Source organism: Phyllobates terribilis, unplaced genomic scaffold (genome assembly GCF_046119375.1).
Source record: "Phyllobates terribilis strain yellow unplaced genomic scaffold, ASM4611937v1 Scaffold_10__3_contigs__length_209671492, whole genome shotgun sequence".
In the NCBI taxonomy this organism is placed as follows: Eukaryota; Metazoa; Chordata; class Amphibia; order Anura; family Dendrobatidae; genus Phyllobates; species Phyllobates terribilis.
The window spans coordinates 124,512,383-124,534,490 of record NW_027362770.1 but is presented as its reverse complement, the minus strand read 5'-3'; the positions used below and the strand labels follow the sequence as shown (position 1 = coordinate 124,534,490).

General features: G+C 47.4%; 1 protein-coding gene across 2 annotated transcripts in view; it reads left to right on the top strand.

Annotated features, from left to right (window-relative positions):
• Positions 1-22,108, top strand: part of LOC141164148 (leukotriene C4 synthase-like) — a 177,683-nt gene that overhangs the window by 146,229 nt on the left and 9,346 nt on the right. For both annotated transcript variants that reach the window (XM_073649287.1, XM_073649286.1), the window contains 2 exons: positions 5,910-5,980; positions 14,673-14,754. In XM_073649287.1, the coding sequence (XP_073505388.1) occupies positions 5,910-5,980; positions 14,673-14,754 (153 nt within the window). The remainder of the gene's footprint in view (positions 1-5,909; positions 5,981-14,672; positions 14,755-22,108) is intronic.

Sequence of the window (22,108 nt, the reverse complement as noted above, 5' to 3'; positions counted from 1 at the left end):
GGCAATGTTTTTAGCAGATCTATCACCACCTGGTTCATCTTCTCGCAGAGTCCATTGGTTTGGGGGTGATAGGGCGTTGTTCTTATCTTCTTGCAGCCATACAGGTTGCATAACTCCTGGAAGACCTCCGCTTCGAAGGCTGGTCCTTGGTCCGTCAGCACTTGGTCCGGGTACCCGTGCGGACGGCAGAAGTGCAGCTGGAAGGCTCTGGCTGCTGTCTAAGCCGTCAAGTCTTTGACAGGGACCACCACCAGGAACCGGGAGTAGTGATCCACGATGGTTAGGGCGTAGACATACCCGCTTCTGCTTGGAGCCAGTTTAACATGGTCCAGAGCGACCAGTTCCAGCGGCTGCCTGGTGATGATGGGCTGCAGGGAAGTCCTCTGGCTGGCACGGTCCCTTCTTCTTAGATTGCACGGGCCACAGTCTCTACACCACTTCTCAATGGCTCCTCTCATGCCTATCCAGTAGAACCGTTCACGCAGCAGGAACTCCAGCTTCTTCCATCCGAAGTGCCCTGCCCCATTGTGGTAGGCCTCCAGCACCATAGCTGCGTCCCGTCTCTGTACCACAACCTGCCAGATCAGCTCATGTGTCCGGGAATTGACCATTCTGCGGCACAACTTCTCCTTCTAGAGAAACAGTCTGCTCTTCTCCGCCAACAGTTGCTTGGTCTCTTCCGGAGCGTCTGGGTCCAGGCGGGCGTCAGCCTGGGTCAGCATCTCCTTCACCAGACGGACTGCGGGGTCACTGTCTTGCGTCTCCGCCCAGTTGTAGTGGGGTAAGGGGTTGGACGTAGCGGATCGCTGGCCCCTCACTCGGTGGGAATACTGGGTAATCCCATGACGGTGAAACGCAGGGAGTTCGATCTCTTCCAATTCTTCTGGATCCTCCCCTTCGTCCGGTAGGTTTGGCATCCTGGACAGGGCGTCCGCGTTGGTATTGGAGCGCCCTGCCCGGTATTTGATCGTGAACTCATAATTGGACAGGCGGGCCATCCATCTCTGCTCTAGGGCACCCAGTCTTGCAGTGTCCAGGTGTGTCAACGGGTTGTTGTCCGTGTACACGGTGATCCTGGAAGAGGCAAGGTAATGCTTAAAACGTTCGGTTACCGCCCACACCACTGCCAGGAATTCTAGCTTGAACGAGCTGTAATTCTCAGGGTTTCTTTCCGTGGGTCACAGTTTTCGGCTGGCGTAAGCAATTACCCATTCTCTCCCCTGCTGGATCTGGGACAGTACGGCTCCTAGCCCGATGTTGCTTGCGTCCGTGTGGAGGATAAAGGGCTGGCTGTAATCAGGGTACGCCAGGATTTCATCCCCCGTGAGGGCCATCTTCAGCTGGCGGAAGGATTCCTCTTCCAGCTTTTCCCATTTGAAGGGTGGCTTCTGGTTTTTGGCCTTCCTGGACTGGCCTATCAGGAGGTCCTGCATAGGAGCTGCCTTCTTAGTAAAACCGGGAATGAATCTTCGGTAGTAGCCTACCAACCCGAGGAACTGCCGCACTTCCTTTATGCTGGATGGTCTTGGCCAGTCCTTAATCACGGTGATCTTGTCAGGGTCGGGGGCTACTCCATCAGCACTCACCACGTGTCCCAGGTACTGTACCTTTGGCTTCAGTAGATGACACTTTGAGGGTTTTACCTTTAGGCCATAGTTTGCCAGGGCTTCATACACTTCTGCCAGGTGTTCCAGATGGTCCTCATAGGTCTTGGAATAGACGATGACGTCGTCCAGGTATAATAGGACCGTCTCGAAGTTCCGGTGTCCCAGACAGCATTCCATCAACCGTTGGAAGGTTCCTGGTGCGTTGCAGAGCCCGAACGGCAAACAGTTAAATTCGCTGAGTCCCATCGGGGTGGTGAATGCGGTTTTCTCCCGGTCCGCCTCTGCTACAGGAACCTGCCAGTACCTGCTAGTGAGATCCAAAGTAGAGAAGAAGTTAGCAGATTTTAATGCAGCTAAGGACTCTTCTATCCTTGGTAACGGGTACGCATCTTTGTGTGTGATACGGTTAACCTTCCTGTAGTCTACACACATTCTCATGGTGTTGTCTTTCTTTTTCACTAAGACTAGTGGAGCTGCCCAGGGGCTACAGCTGTCCCTAATTACCCCAGCCTCCTTCATGTCTTTTATCATCCCCTTGGCGTGTTGATAGTGTGCAGGGGGTACGGGTCGGTATCCTTTATGGGAGGATGGTCTCCCGTGGGGATGTGATGTTCTACCCCCTTTACTCGCCCAAAGTCCAGCGGGTGTTTACTAAACACTCTCTCGTACTCTTGAACCACCCGATAGACTCCCTGTTTTTGGTGTGAGGGAGTAGAGTCAGTACCCAAATGCAGTTGCTGACACCAGTCCTCCATTGGTTTCTTAGAGCCGTTACCTTCCTCTGGTTGAGATGGAGGCAAGGGTTCCACGGCCTGTACAGAGTTCTGGTTGATGGTGAACAATTTGGCTAGCGTGGCATACCGGGGCAGGTATACTTCTCTCTCCCCGATATTGATGATGCGGACGGGCACCCTCCCATGGCGTACATCAACCACCCCCCGTGCTGTCAAAATGGTGGGCCTACTGTCTGAGTAGACGGGTTCTACCATTGCTTGGTAGTCTCTACCTCTCAGACCAATAGCTGCTCGGCACCAAATCATCATCTCACTTTTCGGGGGCATGGCAATAGGGAACGGGTCACACATTCTCACGCTACCAATCTCACCACCAGATAGTTCCACTTGTTGCCGCTTCATCAGTGCCCGAATCTCTTTTTGGAGCACACGCTGCTGGCTGGAACTGGCGTTCTTGGCAACCTGCTGCAAAATAAGAATCACCTCTGCAAGACAGTTTTCAATTACGTTAGTACCTAGGGTTATTTTTGGGTGACTCTCGCGACGGTCAATGTCCACAACGATCAGTCCTTGTGCCGGCAGTTCAACTTTACCGACCTTGATGGTCACCTCTTTAAATCCTATCTGGGGCACGGGCTGACCATTGCTTGCGATAATGCTCAGGTCGTCATCTGGGTAGCGGGTTATGTCCGAGTCATTCCAGTACCGCTTGAAGAGCACGTACGGGATGGTAGTCACCTGTGACCCAGTGTCTAGTAGGGCACTCATAGGAATGCCATCCAGTACCACAGGCAAGACCGGACGTCCCCCTACGTATTTGTCACACCAGTTCGATGGGCCTGATGATCTTAAGCCTGGGGGTTGGCCCTCTACCCCAGGTTGTGCCCGTTTAAATGACAGTACCTTGCCATATGTCCGGGTTGATTGCAGTGGCGGCAGATGGGTCGTCCGTCCTCGCTGGGTCTTCCTCTGGCCGGTGGGCTCCTCCTCAGTCGGCGCCACGGGACGTCCTCCGGTCCGGATGCCAGCTGGATCTTTCCTGGAGAAGAGACCTGTAAAGACTGCACAGTTCTGGTTAGCGCGGCAACGCTCTTAGTCAGCTCTTGGACCTGATGGTGCAGGTCTGTAGCCGGGTCATTGTTCAAAGCCTGCGCATCAGCTCCCACAGGCCCTGCAGACAAGGGCGCCGCGTCCTGGTGATAAGTGATAGCAGGGCGCCTGTGGGTCACAGCGCCACCTGGTGCCGGTTCTCGGAGCACCCAGATGGCTCTGTCCTTGAACTGTGCAAAGTCCAGGTCAGGGTCCTGTAAGGCCATTGCCCGCAACTGGGTTCGGTGGGCATTGCACAGTAGACCCTCAATAAATTGTTCGTTCAACAGCTTGTCTTCATTCCCCATGCTGTCAGGGTCTGCCTGTTTAATGGCTCTCAGGGCCTCTTGTAAGTTTAGAGCATAGTCCCTTATACTTATACTTGTGCCCGCTGTTTGCACCCGTAAAATCTGAGCTTTATTTCGGCTGAGGTGCGGGTGTCAAATGTGTCTTTCAGCCGGGCTAGTATTTCTCTGACAGTCCTCTTCTTTCCAGGTGACCAGGACTTTGGGCTGCCCCGATTAACTGGGCCACCAGGATGCTCACTTTTTGCTCTTCCGTGAGGGGGTATACCTGGAAGAGGCTATCCAGTCTTTCCCTAAAGTCACTTAGAGTATGTGACTCCCCTGAGTACTGGGGTAGCCAGGTTGCCCCCGGGATATAGGGCATGGTGAATGGCATGACCGCTGCAGCGGTTGCGCTGGCGGCCGGTGTGGCGGTGGAGCTCCCCTCGGTATCCGACATCCTTCTTCCCCCCTAGTGGACCGTGGCCTACCTTGCGATGCTCTTCTTCCGTAGGCCACGGCTCCGCAGTCGATCGTCGGGGTCGAGGACCTTGCGTCGCGCTCCTGTGACGTCAGCGTCGCTCTTCCTCCCTTCCAGGACCTTACGCAGCGTCAGCGCGTGGGGCGGAGCTTCGGATCTCGCGCGCTTTCGGCGTCCACGCCCCTCTTCTTCCCGTGCGGCGTCCTGAAGATGGCGTCCGAAGGCGGGAAGCAGCTGCGGATGGCGGGAAGACGGCGGGAAACGACCCAAGATGGCGTCCTATGGCGGGAAACGGCTCCGGACGGCGGGAAACTTCGCCACAGGTAAGTATAAAAGTCTTTTTCAGGCACGCAGTACCCGGTGGTTGCGGGCACGAAATCCTGCCGACTACGCCAAAGTTGACGCGCCCCCTGGGCCTGTGCTGTGCAGGGGATACCCGGAGCCGGATCGCTGGGGGTTGTAGTCCTCCGTGGCTGTGACCCGGTCTGTGCCCAGGGCGGTCAAACCAGTGGCAGTCTTAGTAATGTGACAAATGTCCGACTACGCCACCCGTGGATTGCTGTCAGTGGGGACCGCCGCTGCGCTGCAGACCGCTGAGGCTGATGTTGTATGCGCAGCCAAGTATGGGATAACTCCCCACGGGAGAAGTATTGCCTCAGGGCAGCTAGTGTGGATGATGGGAGAGATGGTGTGAGCGTCCCAGTACTGATGGTGCTGGTGCGGCGATGAAACACAGAGACATGTGGTGCAGTTCAGGGTCTTTACTGATGGTATAACGCAGACCCTCCCGGGAGTACTGGCTAGCAGTAGAGGCCTGGTCAGTCTGAGAGCTAGCAGGATCTCACCCTGGCCAGGTGGAGTTGTAGGCCTCCCCGTCTCTCTGCACTCTTTCCTGGCTACCTTGCTGTGTGCGGGTAGAAGTAGCCCACGTTCCTGAGTATACCGTGTGGTGCTCACCCGTATGGCCGGTGACTTGGGGCCTTCCGTTAGCCTCCGCTTCATGATGGCGGTGCTGGTCCCTTGCTTGTGACCGTGCCTCCGGGCTTCTATGGCCAGAGGACATGGAATCCCCTGCCGGTTGGATTCTGCTGCTGGACCTGGATGTCCCCACAGCCTCGGACTCCGTGTCCGGGTTTAGTGTCTTCAGCCAAGGCGAGCTTTCTAGCTTCCAGCCTCTGGCACTCGCTCCTGCTCCTACAGAGCTCCTAGTTCTTGCTTTCCCTCTCCAGGCTCTGACTCTCAGACTCTGTCTGACCTAATCCCGCCCCAGACCCAGTTTATAAGGGCAGATTCCTCCCCTCCCAGGTCTGGGCGGGCAGTGTTGCATGCTTAGGGCTCCTGACCAGAGAAACCTCCCACTTGCTCTCAGACATAATATTTCTATTACTGTGGCAACCAGTCCCCTGGGGTGCCACATATACAGCTCCTTTAGACATCTATGTGCCTCCATGGTAACAGACTACAAATAAACTCTGTGTAGTCTGATCCTACAGTCACTCTACCATCAATCTGTCCCCTAAATTATATTAATTTGTCAAAAGTTAATAAAAAGAGAATAGATAAGAAGAGGTATGGAGGAACACACTATATACTGTAGCTTATTTTTAGCTTGTTAGCAGCAAGCAGAGATATTGAAATGGTGGAAAATTGAAACACAGTAACATACAATTTATTAGATTACGCTCAGCTATTTCTATTACTCTCCTCTTCGCAGGGTTAATTGCACAGAATATTTCCCGCTGTTCATTACATTGCTCTGGCTGTCTGGGATCTTCTTCCATCAAGGTGAGATAAGTGTCACCAACCCGTCTACATCTATAAATACTATGGCTATAAATACAGGCCGACATACCAGCTCCTTATTATAGATCCCTGCTGCTGAGCATCTGATCCCTGCATATCTCATGTCAATTGAAAGAAGGAAATCTTCTGTTCTCTGGTGTCAGCCGTACATAAAGGAGGCAGGGTGAGGTTTATGCTCCATTGGATGTTGTAGAGGAAAATAGCTCCAAATGTCGAATATCTGATGAATCGAAATGGCCATTGATTGACTTATTAACCCCTTCACGACGCTGCCAATTTCCATTTTTTGCATTTTCATTCCCTTCTTCCCAGAGCCATAATTTTTATTTTTTTTTCTGTCTATATAGACATATGAGAGTTTTTTTTGAAGGGCGAGTTATACTTTTGAATGACACCTTTCATTTTACCACATAGTACACTGGAAAGTGGGAAAAAAATTCCAAGTGGGGAGAAATTGTGAAAAAAACGTAATTCTGACATTGTTTTTTTGGGAATTGTTTTTATGGTGTATATTGTATGGTAAAAAATGACCTCACAGTACATCAGTATAATCAGATTATTTTAGTGTTGAAAAAAAAATATGAAGTTTTAGAAACAAAATGTTTGGGGTTCTGTTGCTTTTTTTTAATGAAATCCATAATGTTTTCATTTTTTGGTCGATGGAGCTGTATGAGGGCTTATTTTCTGCAGGATGAGACTATGTTTTTATCAATACCATTTTCGCATAGATTTGATGTTTTGCTTGCTTTTTATTATTTTTATGGAATTGCAGTGAGCAAAAAAATTTAATTTTGGCGTTGTTGAATTTTTTTCGTTTAAGGTGTTTATCGGGATTAATTATTTTTATATTTTGATAGATTAAACTTTTCTGAACGCGGCGATACCTCACATGTGTATTTTTTTTTTATCTTTATTTTTAATGGGGAGAAAGGGTGGTGATTTGAACGTTTATTTTTTTTATGTTTTTCATATTTTTTAAAACGTTTTTTTTTTTTACTTTTAACTGTACTCATTAGTTCCCTTAGGAGACTTAAAGCTGCGATCATCTGATCGCTTGTGTTATTTACAGCGAAGCCATATCATTGCTCTATATAACAGAAATCACGGTCTCCTCTGAAGCCCGGCCACATGCTAGATTTCAAAGTTGCAGCCGACCCTCTGCTGTCATAGCAACCCATAGTTAACCCGCGATCACGTCAAGGGTGCGCTGATGGGCACTTAGAATGATGCACCCCCATGACGTCGCGCTGTTGATGCCGCTGTCAGAGTTTGATAGTGGCATTTAACAGGTTAACAATTGTATGCTGCGCTCTGCGCTACCCACGATTGTTAGAGGCAAGTCTTGGCTGTAACAAACAGCCATCACTTGCCGAGTATGGAGCGGGCTCACCCCGGGAGCCCGCTCCATACACCTGCTTTCAACTTGCACCATACATGAACAGCAGATGTTATGAAAGTGTTAAAGGGGTTTGCATTCAGCCAAGATCGCCATGACTTCTTCTTCCATCTTTAATTCATCTGTAAAATGAAACACACAGACATCCTTGACTTACTGCTTTTCTAGTCCCCTCCTCACATTCTCCCACTTCTACACAAACCATATAAAGGACTCTGATACTGTTAACAGCATAGCAGACAATGCGAGCCACAGACGGACCGGCCCTTCTATCATTTGCCAGAATTGCCAGATGGCCAGTCTGACCATGTCTACAGGAACTGTAGACCATGTGATTGCTATACAAGATGTAATCAGGGCCATGTCATATTACAGGCTCAGGAGTCATGAGTTTACTAAGAAAATAGAAGTTACGGTGGCACTTTGTGTAATGTAAGTACACTGCAAAAATGTACACTAGATTGTTAGGATCTAAATTGAATGAAATGTTTAACTCTAGTGTAAGAGGAAGCAACGATACCCCTGAAGAGCCCTTACGGGGTGTGACATTAGTGTAGGAAGACCACCATCTGCTGGCCAGGCAAAAGCAAGTGGAACCAATTTGTACTGAAAAATTTGCAGGGGGAGCGACTTCATGTGCTGGACCTGATCATGTGACCCGCATGAGATACTTCTTTGATATAAAAGCCCTGTGCGCCAAACCGCAGGTAGGGATGTCGCTAAGGCCAGCGTGACAGGCCTCTGTGGGATGTCTACACCACCAAGGTGCTGTTCATCGCCTAGTAGGGCCTCGATTATGCTCAGGAGGACTCCGAATTCTGCCTGCGCTGGTCAGGACCAGGATCCGTGCCCTACGCTGGTCGCCTATCAGGAGTTGAGGCCTAGTCCTTTCCGCCCCAAGCCTAAGAAACTCCCGTTGACGGTCAAGTCAAGAAGATCCACGAGTAGACTGCAACAGGAGAGGCACGCCTATGATTACGGAGGGGCAGTGCAAGTGAGCAGGGACGTCAGTTCCAGCTATAACCTACGGGTTGGCTTGGGACTAATACAACAGGTTGGGAGGGGGCCGGTTGGTGCTTGGGTGCATCAGCGTGCTTTAATAGACTACGTCAGAGAGAGACTTGCGGCCTAGTGGGAAAACCGATGACACCCGCTAGGGCCAAAACTGCAGAAGGAACTTACGTGGTGACTCCCACGAATGGGTGCACCATCCTTGTTAAAGGAAAATTAACGTTAGTTAGTGAAAGACTATTCGATATTTCAAGCTTATTGTTATTCGTTTCATTGTCGATTTGCCTTGTTACTAACACTTACTTTAAATCAGAGTTACTTTAAATCACTGTAAAATTTCTACTTCACTTAAATAGAATTATATCGATCACTAACTGTTGTTGTCTTGTATTTTCTGTGCATTGCATCCAGACACCTGCAACTCCTTTAATCTCTTCATGACATACACCGTACATGTGTGGCGCCCCTAAGGGTTCAGTCGCCACAGAGGCACTGCACCTCACCCAGAGGTGTGGTGTCTCCTTCTCTCAGGTAAGGAGGGAGTGCTGCCCAGAACCCGAACACCCACATTCAACACTACACTACTCCAGGCCGGCTGGAAGGGCAAGATGCACTGCGCTTCTGCTGAGCCCTGTCCCAGGCTGAAGTGGGGGGAACCAAAGAGAGGGGGAACCAGTAGTGGGTGAGGGCGGAGGATGCAGAACAGGGGAGCACCATAATAGGAGGTATATAAAGGGAAGCCATCTTAGGGTGGCAGAGGAGTAGTGCTGAGGACAGAGAGTGAGTAGCAAGGAGAGGAGGGGAGCAGAGTCTCTTTAGTTGCTCTGCTCCATAAGGGGCCTAGTAATAGAGGCCCAGGAGGGGAGCAGAGGTGGAAGGCTCCGTCGACAGAAGGGATCCCAGGGGGTACGGTGAGTGCAGGACGGCACCCGTACGCACGAATCTGTCAGGTGTCAGAGGGATCAGGCCGCAAGAAGGGAACCGGTCCCTGGACCAGCCGTGTTACTCCAGGTCTCGGCTGGAAAACCGGAGGCTTCTGCACTTCCATGGTGCAGTTGCCACAGTCTCACCCTAGTCACCGTGAAGGGCATCAAGTAGGTCCGGGAACTCAAGGTTGCCCAGAGGGACTTCAGAGCACCCGATCGGGACTGAGTGTGGGAAAGCGCAGGGCAGGAGGGAGAAGACCCGGCGCGAGAAGTCGGTCTAGTAAGGAACATAAAGAAAGTGGGGTTCTGTCAAGCGCTCCTGATATACTTGAGAAAGTGCTGGACCCCTTATCTGGTAGACACAGTGCGACGCGGGAGGCTGACACCTGTACAGTGTACCTGAGGAACTTGAACAGAACTGTGAGTAAACTCGGATGACTGCACTCCACTGCCTCCGTCAGTTATTTCCGCTGCGCCATCTCTCCCGCACCACAAGCCCCAGTATCACCATCATCTATATTACACTGCCCAGGGGCTCGCTCCGCCTGTGGGGAGCAGAAACATCCCAGCTGCCCTTTCATCACCCCCGGGGGTCTGCAGCAGCGCCGGTAACCATTACCGGAAACCACAGGTGGCGTCACGAAACAAACCATACACTAAAAATCCCCTTTTTCAAGAGAGAGCCCAGAGTACGGGCCCAGGAGCCATCTGCCGTTACATCCTAAGCAAGGTAAAAGGCCCGGCTACCGAGTCCACCTATATCCCCCTGGGTGACACACATGTACGGCGCAAGTTGGAAGTGGGGGTGTGATGATACAGTTTATAATCTTAATCAGCCAGACATTTAGATTAGTTAAGCCAAGAGAAATACACTATTGTGTTCATGTTGTACATGTAAATGTATGTGTATTTCTGTGGCTGGTCAAGAAGGTCATACTATTTGTATAAAACAGAATGTTGACTTGTCTTCGTTTGAAAACAATGATGTTTGCTGCTATGCTAATCACATATTATACTAAGATAGCTAGATGTTTATTTTCAAGAGCTCCCTACTATACCAACTATGTAAATAGATTAGCTCAAACAATGAGACTTGAGCCCTGTGAGTAATGCCCTCCCTAACCACTTGACCTGTGGATGTGTGCTTAAAAAGGAGATATTCTTCTGTAGCAGTCAGACTTGAGACAGAAATTGGAAGGAGACTTTTCAAGGAGAATCAAAGATCAGACTTTCTCAGACCATCAGCTGGCTTGGTAGCATGGCTTTGTCCAAAGAGACACAGATTTGGATTCTACGTGATTCCAGCCTAAGGATATATGGCCCTTACTGGAAAGATATGGATCTGCTCCACTGACCATCAGAGAACCCATGGATACATTTGGGGAGACCAGCTTGGGATGATGAAGTCACCTGGCCAGTCACCTGGCCCCATGGATATGTTGTTTAGAGTTGCCAGGTGGGACCCTCAAGTCACCTGGAACCCATGGAGACACTCGGAGAAGCCAGATTAGGACCAGCCGGTCATCTGGCCCCATGAAAACTCTCGGAGAGTCCTGGCCTTGTATCTTGATGGACTGCTATCTTCCTAAGCTTGCCGCTACCTTCTCTCTGTGGGGGCCCGCCTGAAGCGGGGGGGCCACTGGTTGAGATAGTTGGCCCTGGAAGTCCCAAAGTCGCAGCTGTTCTACCCCAGGTGGGCCAGCGGAAGGGTGAGACTGTGTGATGTTGTACCATCTTGGGTATGTGCTGGGACTGTTCTATATGGTTATTGTCTGCTTTGTGGTTCAATAAAGTATTGTCACACTGTATTACCCTCACCCTGTGTTGTCTGAGTAGTATTACGCCCACGGAAGGCCCCGTGTCTTCACAGGTGGCATGGAGTGGGCGACATGGGTGAATTCGCCCCATACTCAGCAGGTAATGGCTGAGTGTTACAGCCAGGACCTGCCTCTACCCAGTTAATCTATGACAGTGGCATTTAATACTTCCCAGCATGGAGGTGCGTCATTCCATGCACCCATCAACATGCCCATGGCGTGATCGCAGGTCGCTGATGGGTTGCTATGACATCCGGGGGTCTATTGAAGACTTCAGTTCTTGTCTTTACAGAGCTCCTTAGAAACCCTGCCTGTGGCCGGGCTTCAAATGAGACAGTTATTTTCACTATATGCAGCAAAGCTGTGGCATCGCTGTATAGAGCACAAGTGATCAAGCAAGCGCAGCTTCAAGTAGAACAGTGAAAAGTAAAAAAAAGACATTTTAAAAAATATGAAAAAAAAACAAAACCCATAAAAGTTCAAATTACCCCCTTTCCCACATTAAAAATAAAGATATTCAAAAATACAAATTTTTTCAGAAAATTCAGATCTATCAAAATCTAAAAATAACCTGATCAGTAAAATCATAAATCAAAACAAATCAAGTTTGCCAAAATTAAGTTATTTTGGTCGCTGCAATTACACAAAATGTTGTAACAATTTATCAAAACTTCTCATCTATCCCAAAATTGTATAAAATCGCTGTCTCACCCCCCAAAAATTAAAATGATACGGGTCTCAGAAAATGGTGACGCACCCCCCCCCACCCCCCGGACTCCCCAATTTTTTTTTTTGCAAACTTCTGATTTTTTTTCAGCAATAAAATTGTAAAAAACTGGACATGTTTGGTATCGCCGTAATCATATTGATGAACAGAATCATACTGCTAAGTCATTTTTATCACAAAATCTACACTGTAAAAACTATTTCCAAAAAACAATGTGAGAATTGTGATTTTTTTTTTCACAATTTTTCCCCACTTGGAATTTTTTTCCCATTTTCCAATACACTATGTGCTAAAATGAATGGTGTCTTTCAAAAGTACAACTCGTCCCATAAAAAAGAAACCCTCATATGTCTATGTGGACAGAAAAAATAAAAGCGTTATTGCTCTGGGAAGAAGGCGAGGAAAAAACGAAAATGCAAAAACGGAAATTGGCCGCTTCGTGAAAGGGTTAAAGATTTTTTTTATTGTTCATTTGATTCCTAAATGCAAAATTAAGAAACTTTCTAAACAGTCTTCATTAAAAATGTTCTTGCTTCTTAAGATGTCTGTGTCCTACCTGAGTGCCTCTAGCTGAGCAGTTCGCCGATATATTACAAATTTATAGAGGCTCCTGCTCCTGATGGTTCTATCCTTCTTCCCTTACCCCTTTTATCAGTGTTTGAGATTGCAGGAGAAAGATGAGTGAGTTGTACACTGATCTCAACACCATGGATAGGGAGGAAAGTATCGCAGGGAGGGCAAAGAACATATTGTACAGAAAGGGAGGAAAGCACATGAAGAAGAAATTGGAGGATAGAAGCTGTGCTGATATATTTGCTGCTGAAAACCTCAGCACCCTGGATACAACAGACCTCACATCCAGCCTTTATTACTGGGAGAGACACTCCCACAAGAGCAAAATCTGAAACCCAAACTTGGTGAATGAAGGGATGAAGATAGGTAAAAATCATATTTCCATGTCAAGAGTGTAGACATTTAATTTAATTTAACGAGGGTCTATCAGTATTTTTGCTCATAAGTACAGTGCTGCAGACTGCAAATTTTTATTGTCAAAAGTACCTGAATGACCAAGGGGTTGAAACGTGTGAATAGAGCCTGAAGTATTACATTTAAAGGGAACTTGTCATTAAAGGCCCACATGACAGGCAAAATAAATAGTAGTCTGGCTTCATGAATGCAGCCAGGTATGTTTTACTCTGAAACAGTACAGCTGGCTTCTCACCGAAAAGTTCCAGGTGATTGACAGGTCTCTCCCTATCTATACACACAGGGCAGGGAGGATCCAGCCATTTCCTTTTTCTGATGATCTCTATTTTCTATTGTGCTAAATTTATTCACATAAAATAAAATCTATGGATAAATGTCAGAGTTATGATTTTTTTTTGTTGTTTTCACACCTTAGTCATTAGTAGTCACTCACAACATAAATGATTTACAATAACAGACAATGTAAATGGGACAGCTCCTAGTGTGGAGCCATACTGTCACCTAGTGGCAGATTGTGTTACCTACACCCTGTCATACAATTTCCCAATCATATTAATATGTCACTATATTAACCTCTATAGAGTCAGCTGGCTACTGAATTAAAGTAGCCGTCTCCTGAAGACAACTTTGCTGATTTCCATGGCTCAGATTTCTTTAACCCTTTTCATGCAATCAGCTGTTATAGATGAGTGATCTACATTTAGCTATTCATTCCTCTTCCAGTGGCCTCACGTGTAAAATAAAACTGCTTTTGATGCACATTCCAGTCTAATATATCCAGGAACTGTCCTGATTCTCAGACTCTGTAACTTGCCATCATCTCAGCATGCGATTATCCAACAACTTGACTTGCCCATGTAACTTGCCATCTACTTTTTTGAATGGATGATTTCTCTTCAGTATTATTCTGCCAGTACTTTAAATGTTGGAACTTCCTTTCCCATACTTCTCAGCATCCAACAACATGGCTGTGTCATGCATGCATACTGTATATGTCTGACAACTTAACAACACACTGAATGGCCGGGTTTGCCAGTATTGAAGTCCATCAGAGTGTATTGCGGTACTTAGAGGGGGATCCCATGATGGCCTTTTTTTAAGAACAGCTGTTAAAGACTTAAAACTGTTTATGATGCACATACTAGGCCATTATGTGCAAGAACTGTCCTGATTCTCATGCTCTGTAACTTGCCATTAACTCTTTTTGAATGAATGATTCATCTTCAGCATCATTCTGCCAGCACTTTAACTGCTGGAACTTCCTTTCTCATACTTCTCAGCATGTCAGTCATTATCCAACAACATGGCTCTCTCATGCATGCATGCATTTATGTCTGGCAATTTAACAACACACAGAGTAGTTGGGTTTGCCAGTGTTGAAGCCCCTCAGAGTGTATTGTGTTCTTCATGGGCTTTTCTTTAAGAACAGCTCTTAAAGGGATAAAACATAATTTTACTTACAAACTGGATGCATGTAAAGGAATAGGAGTTAGAGCCTTTCTTCCAAAGTGTCTCTCCATTCTGGCTCATGGAGGGCTGTCCCGAGTGGTCTCTATGGTGGATAGATGCCCTTCTAGGACATATTATTAGGGTTTCACAGTCTCAGCAAGTACAACAATCCATAGTTGCAATCTCTGAAAAGTCATTATCTCAGTTACTTAGTGGGTATGTGGTAAATCTACCCCTCAAAAAAAATACAGTACCTATAGTGCTTAACCTATGCATCAATATGAGAAATCCTAATAACAGAGGCAGAATACTAGATGTTCTCTCAATATTTTCTACATCTAATCTACCACTTGTGTTTTAGGCACAGCTGCGGCCTGTGGAGTTTTATATCTATTTGCTCGCTATCGCTATTTCACAGGTTACAGCGGCTCATCACAGGGCAGGTAACGTACTGAATATATTATCCTATACATCCTATATAACAGTGTTTCATGTACTCTCTTGCAATAATGTAATGAATATGTATGGTCAGACCATGTCCTCATTTTGTATTAGGGGGCAGCACAGAGCCACTGACTGTCTGCACCACAGAAACCCATTGCAGCTACATATACAGTATATGGAGAAAAGTACTGGGACCCCTCCACATTCCACCTATAGGAGGTTGTATGGCCTCCCATTCTACATCCATTACCATCAATATGGAGTTATTCCTCTTCTGCAGCTATAACAGCTCACACTCTTCTGGGAAGGTTTCTTCAAGATTTTGGAGGTGTCTGTGGGAATATTTGCCCACTCATCCAGAAGAACATTTGTGAGGTCAGACACTGATGTTGGAGGAGAGGACCATGCTCACCATCTCCAATCTAGTTTATCCCAAATGTGTTGGTTGGGGTTGAGGTCAGAGCTCTGTGTGGCCAGTCATGTTCTCCCATACCAAACTCCCCCAACCATGCCTTTATGGACTTTGCTTTGTGCACTGGGCACAGTCATGGAGAACAGAAAAGAGCCTTCTGCAAAGTGGTCCCACAAAGTTGGAAACTACAGTTGTCTAAAATATCTTTTTTATGCTGAAGCATTAAGATTTCCCTTCACTAGAATGAAGGGACCTAGGCTGACCCCTTAAAAACAAGCCCCATACTATCCATCCTCCACCAAACTTTACAGTTGGCACAATGCAGTCAGGCAGGTAACGTTCTCCTGGCATTGTCTTGTCCATCAGATAGAGAAGCATCATTCATCAATCCCTAGAGTAAGGGCTCTTCAGGTGTGGTGAATCTAAGCCTCTGGTCTTTATGGGCACATGGACTTCAGGTGTTGGTTCAGGCTCCAGAGGACACGTGGAATTGTGGGGACTAAGACTAACTGGAAACTCAGGATCAGATGGACAGATGGAGTGGAACCCAGATGGATGGATGCAAGTTAAAAAACAGTAGTACAGATAATGAAGCATACCAAACAAGGAACACTAGAGTCTCAATCCCAAGACACCAGTGTGTGTTAATGGGCCTTAAATAGGTCTACGGAAATTATGTCATTGATCCAACCTTCAAATGCCCTCTGACCCTCATCACTTGGTGACCCTGCTCTGTAACTGTACTTGGCTGAGTTGCTACTTCAATAATATCAGTCACAGGCGATGGTGGAATGTTTAGGAGAGAAGAAATGTCATGACTGGTTACACCGGTGACTTCCTATTACAGGACCGCGCTGGTATCGGTGAACTCTTTACCACCAGCCAATCTGTCACATGTTAGTAAAAGCAAACAGCATGGCGGGGGGCCGGATGTTATACACCGGGGGCAATGGGATTGAATGAAAAGCCAGAATTCCATGATTAATATGTATGTCCTAATACTTTTGTCCATTTATTGTATGAATATGGTGGTACTCGCTTAAGAATTGTAAAAAGAAAAAGGAGATCTCACCGTGCCAAGATAGAGAGTAAAATTATCAGCCTGGACGCATCAGAGTGCCGACTCCCACTGTGGGTCATACAGCAATATCCAGAAAAAAAGGGATTTACAGCACATTCACTAGCATTAAAAATATTCAAAGAATTTTATTTAGTCCATTAAAAACATGTGTTCCACATAAGAACAAAGACAGACGCATTTCTGGCCTGTAAACCGTCCTTAGTCATAAGTATACAAAAATAATCAGAAGGTTTGAATTTTAAAAATAATCTTTCATTTATTTATTAATTCCTTTTGGACAAGTATTAGGCTACGTGCCGACAAGGCATTTTTTAATCGTTTCTGCAGGGGCAATTCCATCGTTGAAACGCTTAGAAAACGCTTGGTAGAAGGCCTGCCATGTTCCCCAATGATAATCCGGATGTGCTGTGCACATGCTGCGGAAATTTCCACTGCGGATTATCATTGCGGAAAAGTCTGCAGCACAACCATTTATTTTGCGGAATCGCCGCCATTGACTTGCATTGCACCGCATAACATCGGCATGACTACACGTACACATGCGGATATTAAGCGATTCAATGCGCCATGAGAGCAGACTCTCATCCAGACCCTGGTACCATAGTACCTGTAGTTAAAAAAGAATTAAAGTAAAAAATAAACATATACTTACCTTCTGATGGCCCCCTGTCTGCTCCCTGCGGTGCTGCTGGCTCTTCGGCTGCTCGCGGTGGTAAAAGGACCTTCCATGACGTCATTTAGTCATGTGAAAGCACACGCAACCACTGACGTCGGCGGTCACGTGACCTGTCACATGACTAAATGACGGCATGGAAGGTCCTTTTACACTACCGCGAGCCACCGAAGACACCGGACGCACGGTACAGGAGACCGCGGTCCATCGGAAGGTGAGTATAATGTTTTTTTTTTATTTTTCAACATTTTTATCCTTTTTTTTACTATTGATGGATTTGCAGCATCGGAACTTGGTCACACAACATAAATCATTGCCAGTTTCATGGATTTATATAGTGTGACCAAGTTGTCAAGCACTTTCCAAGTGATGCTAAAAAACGCATGTAAAAACACTTCACAAACGCTTCTACCTGGCAGGAAAAACGCATGTACAAACACATGCATTTTTTCTGCCAGGGAGATGCAGAAACGCTCCGCAGCATTTCTGCATCGTGGGCACATAGCCTCATGGTAATTATTGATATACTTTGAAGACAAAATACGGCAGCTATGTTTGATGTTCACCAGGTGTAATCTGTGAGTTAAACTACGACTTGGGGCAGTTTGCACATCAGAAACATGTCAGCATTTGCTCTTTTGTGGGATACATGTTTTTAATAGACTAAATAAAATTCTTTGCAAATTTTTCATGCTAAATGGATGTGCCCTGAATCCTTGTTTTTTACAGAAAATACTCTTGTAAGGGTCGCTCTGGCCGAGGTGTTCTGTTACAACCTTAAACACCATTGAAATGGGTTTCTCTGGGTGCGTGATATTATTTGCTGTAGACGTTTCCAACTCAGGTCGCATTTCCTCAGATGGTACAGGAACCCCAGATTTGACTTGTAGACAAGGAAGGATTCAGTCGCAGCTCACTATGTACTGAGCGGTGACTGAAACTGCATCGGTCGCGCCTCTATGGCTTAAAGCCAGAGGCTGCTGGGAGGAATAAAGTTAATTTCCTCCCAGTAGCCGAGTTCTCATAATGGTGGCAGGGCAGCTTTAGAACGCCATTACCTGTAGATTAGTCCTATATCTTCAAATTAATATTGTTTGGGGACATGATAGGTTCACTTTAACTCCTCTTGTACTGCAGTCCAGCAATCTGTATGTAAGCCTTGAATTCCCCCTGCATATCCAAAAAATAAGTTTTATAATTCTCCCGCGCTGCATGTTAATTGGCCAGTCTAATGGACGTTATTGGCCTTTGCCCAGCGCCTTGACTATCCCTGCAAAAGCATCCTACATGTCCTGCTTCATCCACATAGCGCTGTAAATCTCTCGCCTGCGCAGATGAAGCACTGGACTCTGCAGGCGCACTTTGCTCTACTGCTACTGGCGTATGCCTTAGTAGCAACTAGGAAGTGCCACTATCGGCGTATGCCTTAGTAGTAAGTAGGAAGTGCTACTACTGGCGTATGCCTTAGTAGTAACTAGGAAGTGCTACTACTGGCGTATGCCTTAGTAGTAACTACCGTGTTTCCCCGAAAGTAAGGCCCTGTCTTACATTAATTTTACCCCCAAAAGTCCCACCCTGCCTTACTTTCGGGGGGTGCCCTACATTGGCGGACCCCCCCCCCCCGAAACCCCCCACCCTGCCTTACTTTCGGGGGGGTCTTACTTTCGAGGAAACACGGTATCGTACCGGTACCGTACACACACTGACACATACAGCCCCATACGGCACCCATACACATACCGTACACACACACACACACAGAGAGAGTTTCGGAACTTACCGTTACTTTCCTTCTGTTTCGATCTCCTCTGCGGTGCCGGGCTGACGATTCGGATGCCGGGGAAGCTGGACCAATCGGAGCGAGCCTGTAGGCGGTGACGTCGCAGCTGATTCGGCCAATCAGCTGCGAGCCGGCTGACTGGCCAATCACAGCTCGAGCTGGTGGCCAGCAAGGACTAGGGAGCCTGTGACGAACAGGCTGATCGGCCAATCAGCCTTACATTCCCCGCCCCCCCCCCCCGCTACCCTGCCTTACAATCGGGGGGTGCCCTACATTGGCGGACCCCCCGAAACCCCCCACCCTGCCTTACTTTCGGGGGGGCCTTACTTTCGGGGAAACACGGTAGGAAGTGCCACTACTGGCGTATGCCTTAGTAGTAGGTAGGAAGTGCTACTACTGGCGTATGCCTTAGTAGTAACTAGGAAGTGGTACTAATGGCGCATGCCTTAGTAGTAAATAGGAAGTGCTACTTCTGGCGTATGCCTTAGTAGTAATGTCATGCCTTAGTAGTAACTAGAAAGTGCCACTACTGGCGTATGCCTTAGTAGTAAGTAGGAAGTGCTACTACTGGCTTATGCCTTAGTAGTAACTAGGAAGTGGCACTACTGGCGTATGCCTTAGTAGTAACTAGGAAGTGCTACTACTGGCGTATGCCTTAGGAGTAAGTAGGAAGTTGTACTACTGGCGTATGCCTTAGTAGTTAGTAGGAAGTGCTACTATCAGCGTATGCCTTAGTAGTAACTAGGAAGTGGTATTACTGGCGTATGCCTTAGTAGTAACTAGGAAGTGCTACTACTGGCGTATGCCTTAGTAGTAACTAGGAAATGCTACTTCTGACGTATGCCTTAGTAGTAACTAGGAAGTGGTACTAATGGCACATGCCTTAGTAGTAAATAGGAAGTGCTACTTCTGGCGTATGCTTTAGTAGTAATGTCATGCCAGGTGTGAGTGAAACTCAGAGGGGAAAGACAAAGGAAGCCCAGACACTAGGGAAAGGGGGAAGAGTTGACCTCCTAATCTGGACTAGTGTCACCCTATCTCACCCTAACGTCCCTATACAGCCTCCGCAGCTGTCGCCTCGCCCTACTATCCCTGGTGTAAGGCTAAAGCTGGGGGTGGAAGGAGATGAGCACTAGTCAACCTCTGCTAGCACTCTAAAGACAAAAAGGGGAAGACAGCACAGGGAAATAATAACTTAGCTTTAGAAGAACTCCAACAGGGCACATGGCCTCAAGACTCCAAAGAGGACGTGATGCTGCTTCAGCCAAGTTCAAAGTAGGAATGCATATAACGGCCACGCCCACATAGAAACACCAGGTATATATACACCCAGACTAAAGGGAGGTAGTCACTGGATCCTAAACACAGCCTCCTATCTAGGCAGCTGTCTGCATTGCCAAACGTGGAGATCTCCTGCAAACCATTGCAGGGCGACTGTCTGTCACCTCTGACACACCCATGACACTACCCCCCCTCTACGAGAGGCCTCCGGACACTCAGGACCGGGTTTCTCAGGAAAAGGTGTGTGAAAAGAGCGAACCAATCTGGGAGCTTTCACCTCTGACGCTGAAACCCACGTCCTCTCCTCCGGACCATAGCCTTTCCAGTGCACCAAGTATTGCAGAGAACGACGTTGGAGACGAGAATCTACTATCCTCAAAATCTCGAACTCCAAATTACCATCAACCTTTACTGGGGGCGGTGGTAGAGGTGAGGGCTCAAGAGGTTCTACGTACCTTTTGAGTAAGGACCTGTGCAACACATTGTGAACCTTAAGGGCCCAAGGAAGTTCAAGACGAAACGCTGCTGGGTTAATGACGGCGGTAATTTTGTAGGGACCCATAAACCTAGGTCCCAGCTTCCAAGAAGGAACTTTCAATGTTTTATTCTTGGTAAACAACCGCACAAAGTCATTCACATTCAGGTCCCGACCTGGCAAGCGTTTTCTGTCAGCCATACGTTTATACCTGTCACCCATGGTCTTCAAATTACACAGAACACCCTGCCACACCGAGGAGAGCGACGAAGCAAACCGTTCCTCTCAGGAACTCCTGAAGCTACTCCCCCACTGAAATTACCAAACTGTGGATGATAACCGTATGCACCAAAAAACAGTGACCTGTCAAGTGGATTCTAGACGATGATTATTGATGGCAAATTCTGCCAGTGGTAAGTAGGATGCCCAATCCTCCTGATTTTTGGAGACAAAACACCTGAGGTATGTCTCCAAGTTCTGATTGACCCACTCAGTCTGACCATTCGACTGAGGGTGGAAGGCAAAGGAAAAGGACAGCTGCACCCCCAGTCGAGAACAGAATGCCTTCCAGAACTTGGAAACAAACTGCTTCCCCCGATCAGACACCACATCGGAGGGATCCCCGTGAAGCTTCACAATCTCATTTATGAACACCTGAGCAAGTGTCTTAGCATTGGGAAGTGCAGGTAAAGTGACGAAGTGAACCACCACCATTTTGCCTGCAGAAACTGGTAGGTCAGTAATAAAAAACATGGACAAGTGTGTCCATGGCCTGCGAGGGATAGGTAGCGGAAAAAGAGTACCAGACGGATGGGTGTGCGAAACCTTAGAACGCGCGCAAATACTACAAACAGCTACGTGTTCAATTACATCCTGATGCCACCCCGGCCGCTAAAAACAACTAGAGAGGAGCTCCGCGGTTGCCTTACCACCTGGATGCCCAGCAAGTACAGAGTTATGATGTTCCTTGATTACTTTATGGTGCTGATCAGGTGGTAAAAATAATTTTCCTGAAGGGCAGGAGGCAGGGGCATCCCCCTGAGCCTCCAGCACCTCACCCTCCAGTTCAGGAAAAAGAGCCGAAATAACTACCCCTTTCTGTAATATCGGGGCAGGGTTCTCATGGTCACCACCACGACAAAGCATCAGCCTTTTTGACCCCTGGAAGAAAGGTGACAACAAAATTAAACCTAGTAAAAAACAAGGACCGTCTGGCTTGCCTAATGTTGAGACGTTTAGCTGACTGGAGATATGACAGGTTCTTATGGTCAATAATAACAGTAATAGGATGGACAGCCCCCTCCAACCAGTGTCGCCATTCCTCGAACGCCAATTTGATCGCCAAAAGTTCCCTATTACCCACGTCATAATTTCTCTCAGCTGAAGACAATTTTTTAGAAAAGAAGGCAAATGGACGCCATTTACCAGGGGACGAACCCTGAGACAACACAGCCCCAACCCCGACATCCGAAGCATCGACCTCCACAATAAAGGGTTGAGAAACATCGGGTTGACTGAGTATAGGTGCAGTGGCAAAATGATTCTTTAAGGAAGAAAAAGTCTGGAGTGAAGCATCCGACCATTTGGAAAAATCAGAGGCCTTCTTAGTCATGTCAGTAAGGGGTTTCACTACAACAGAGTCATTTTGGAT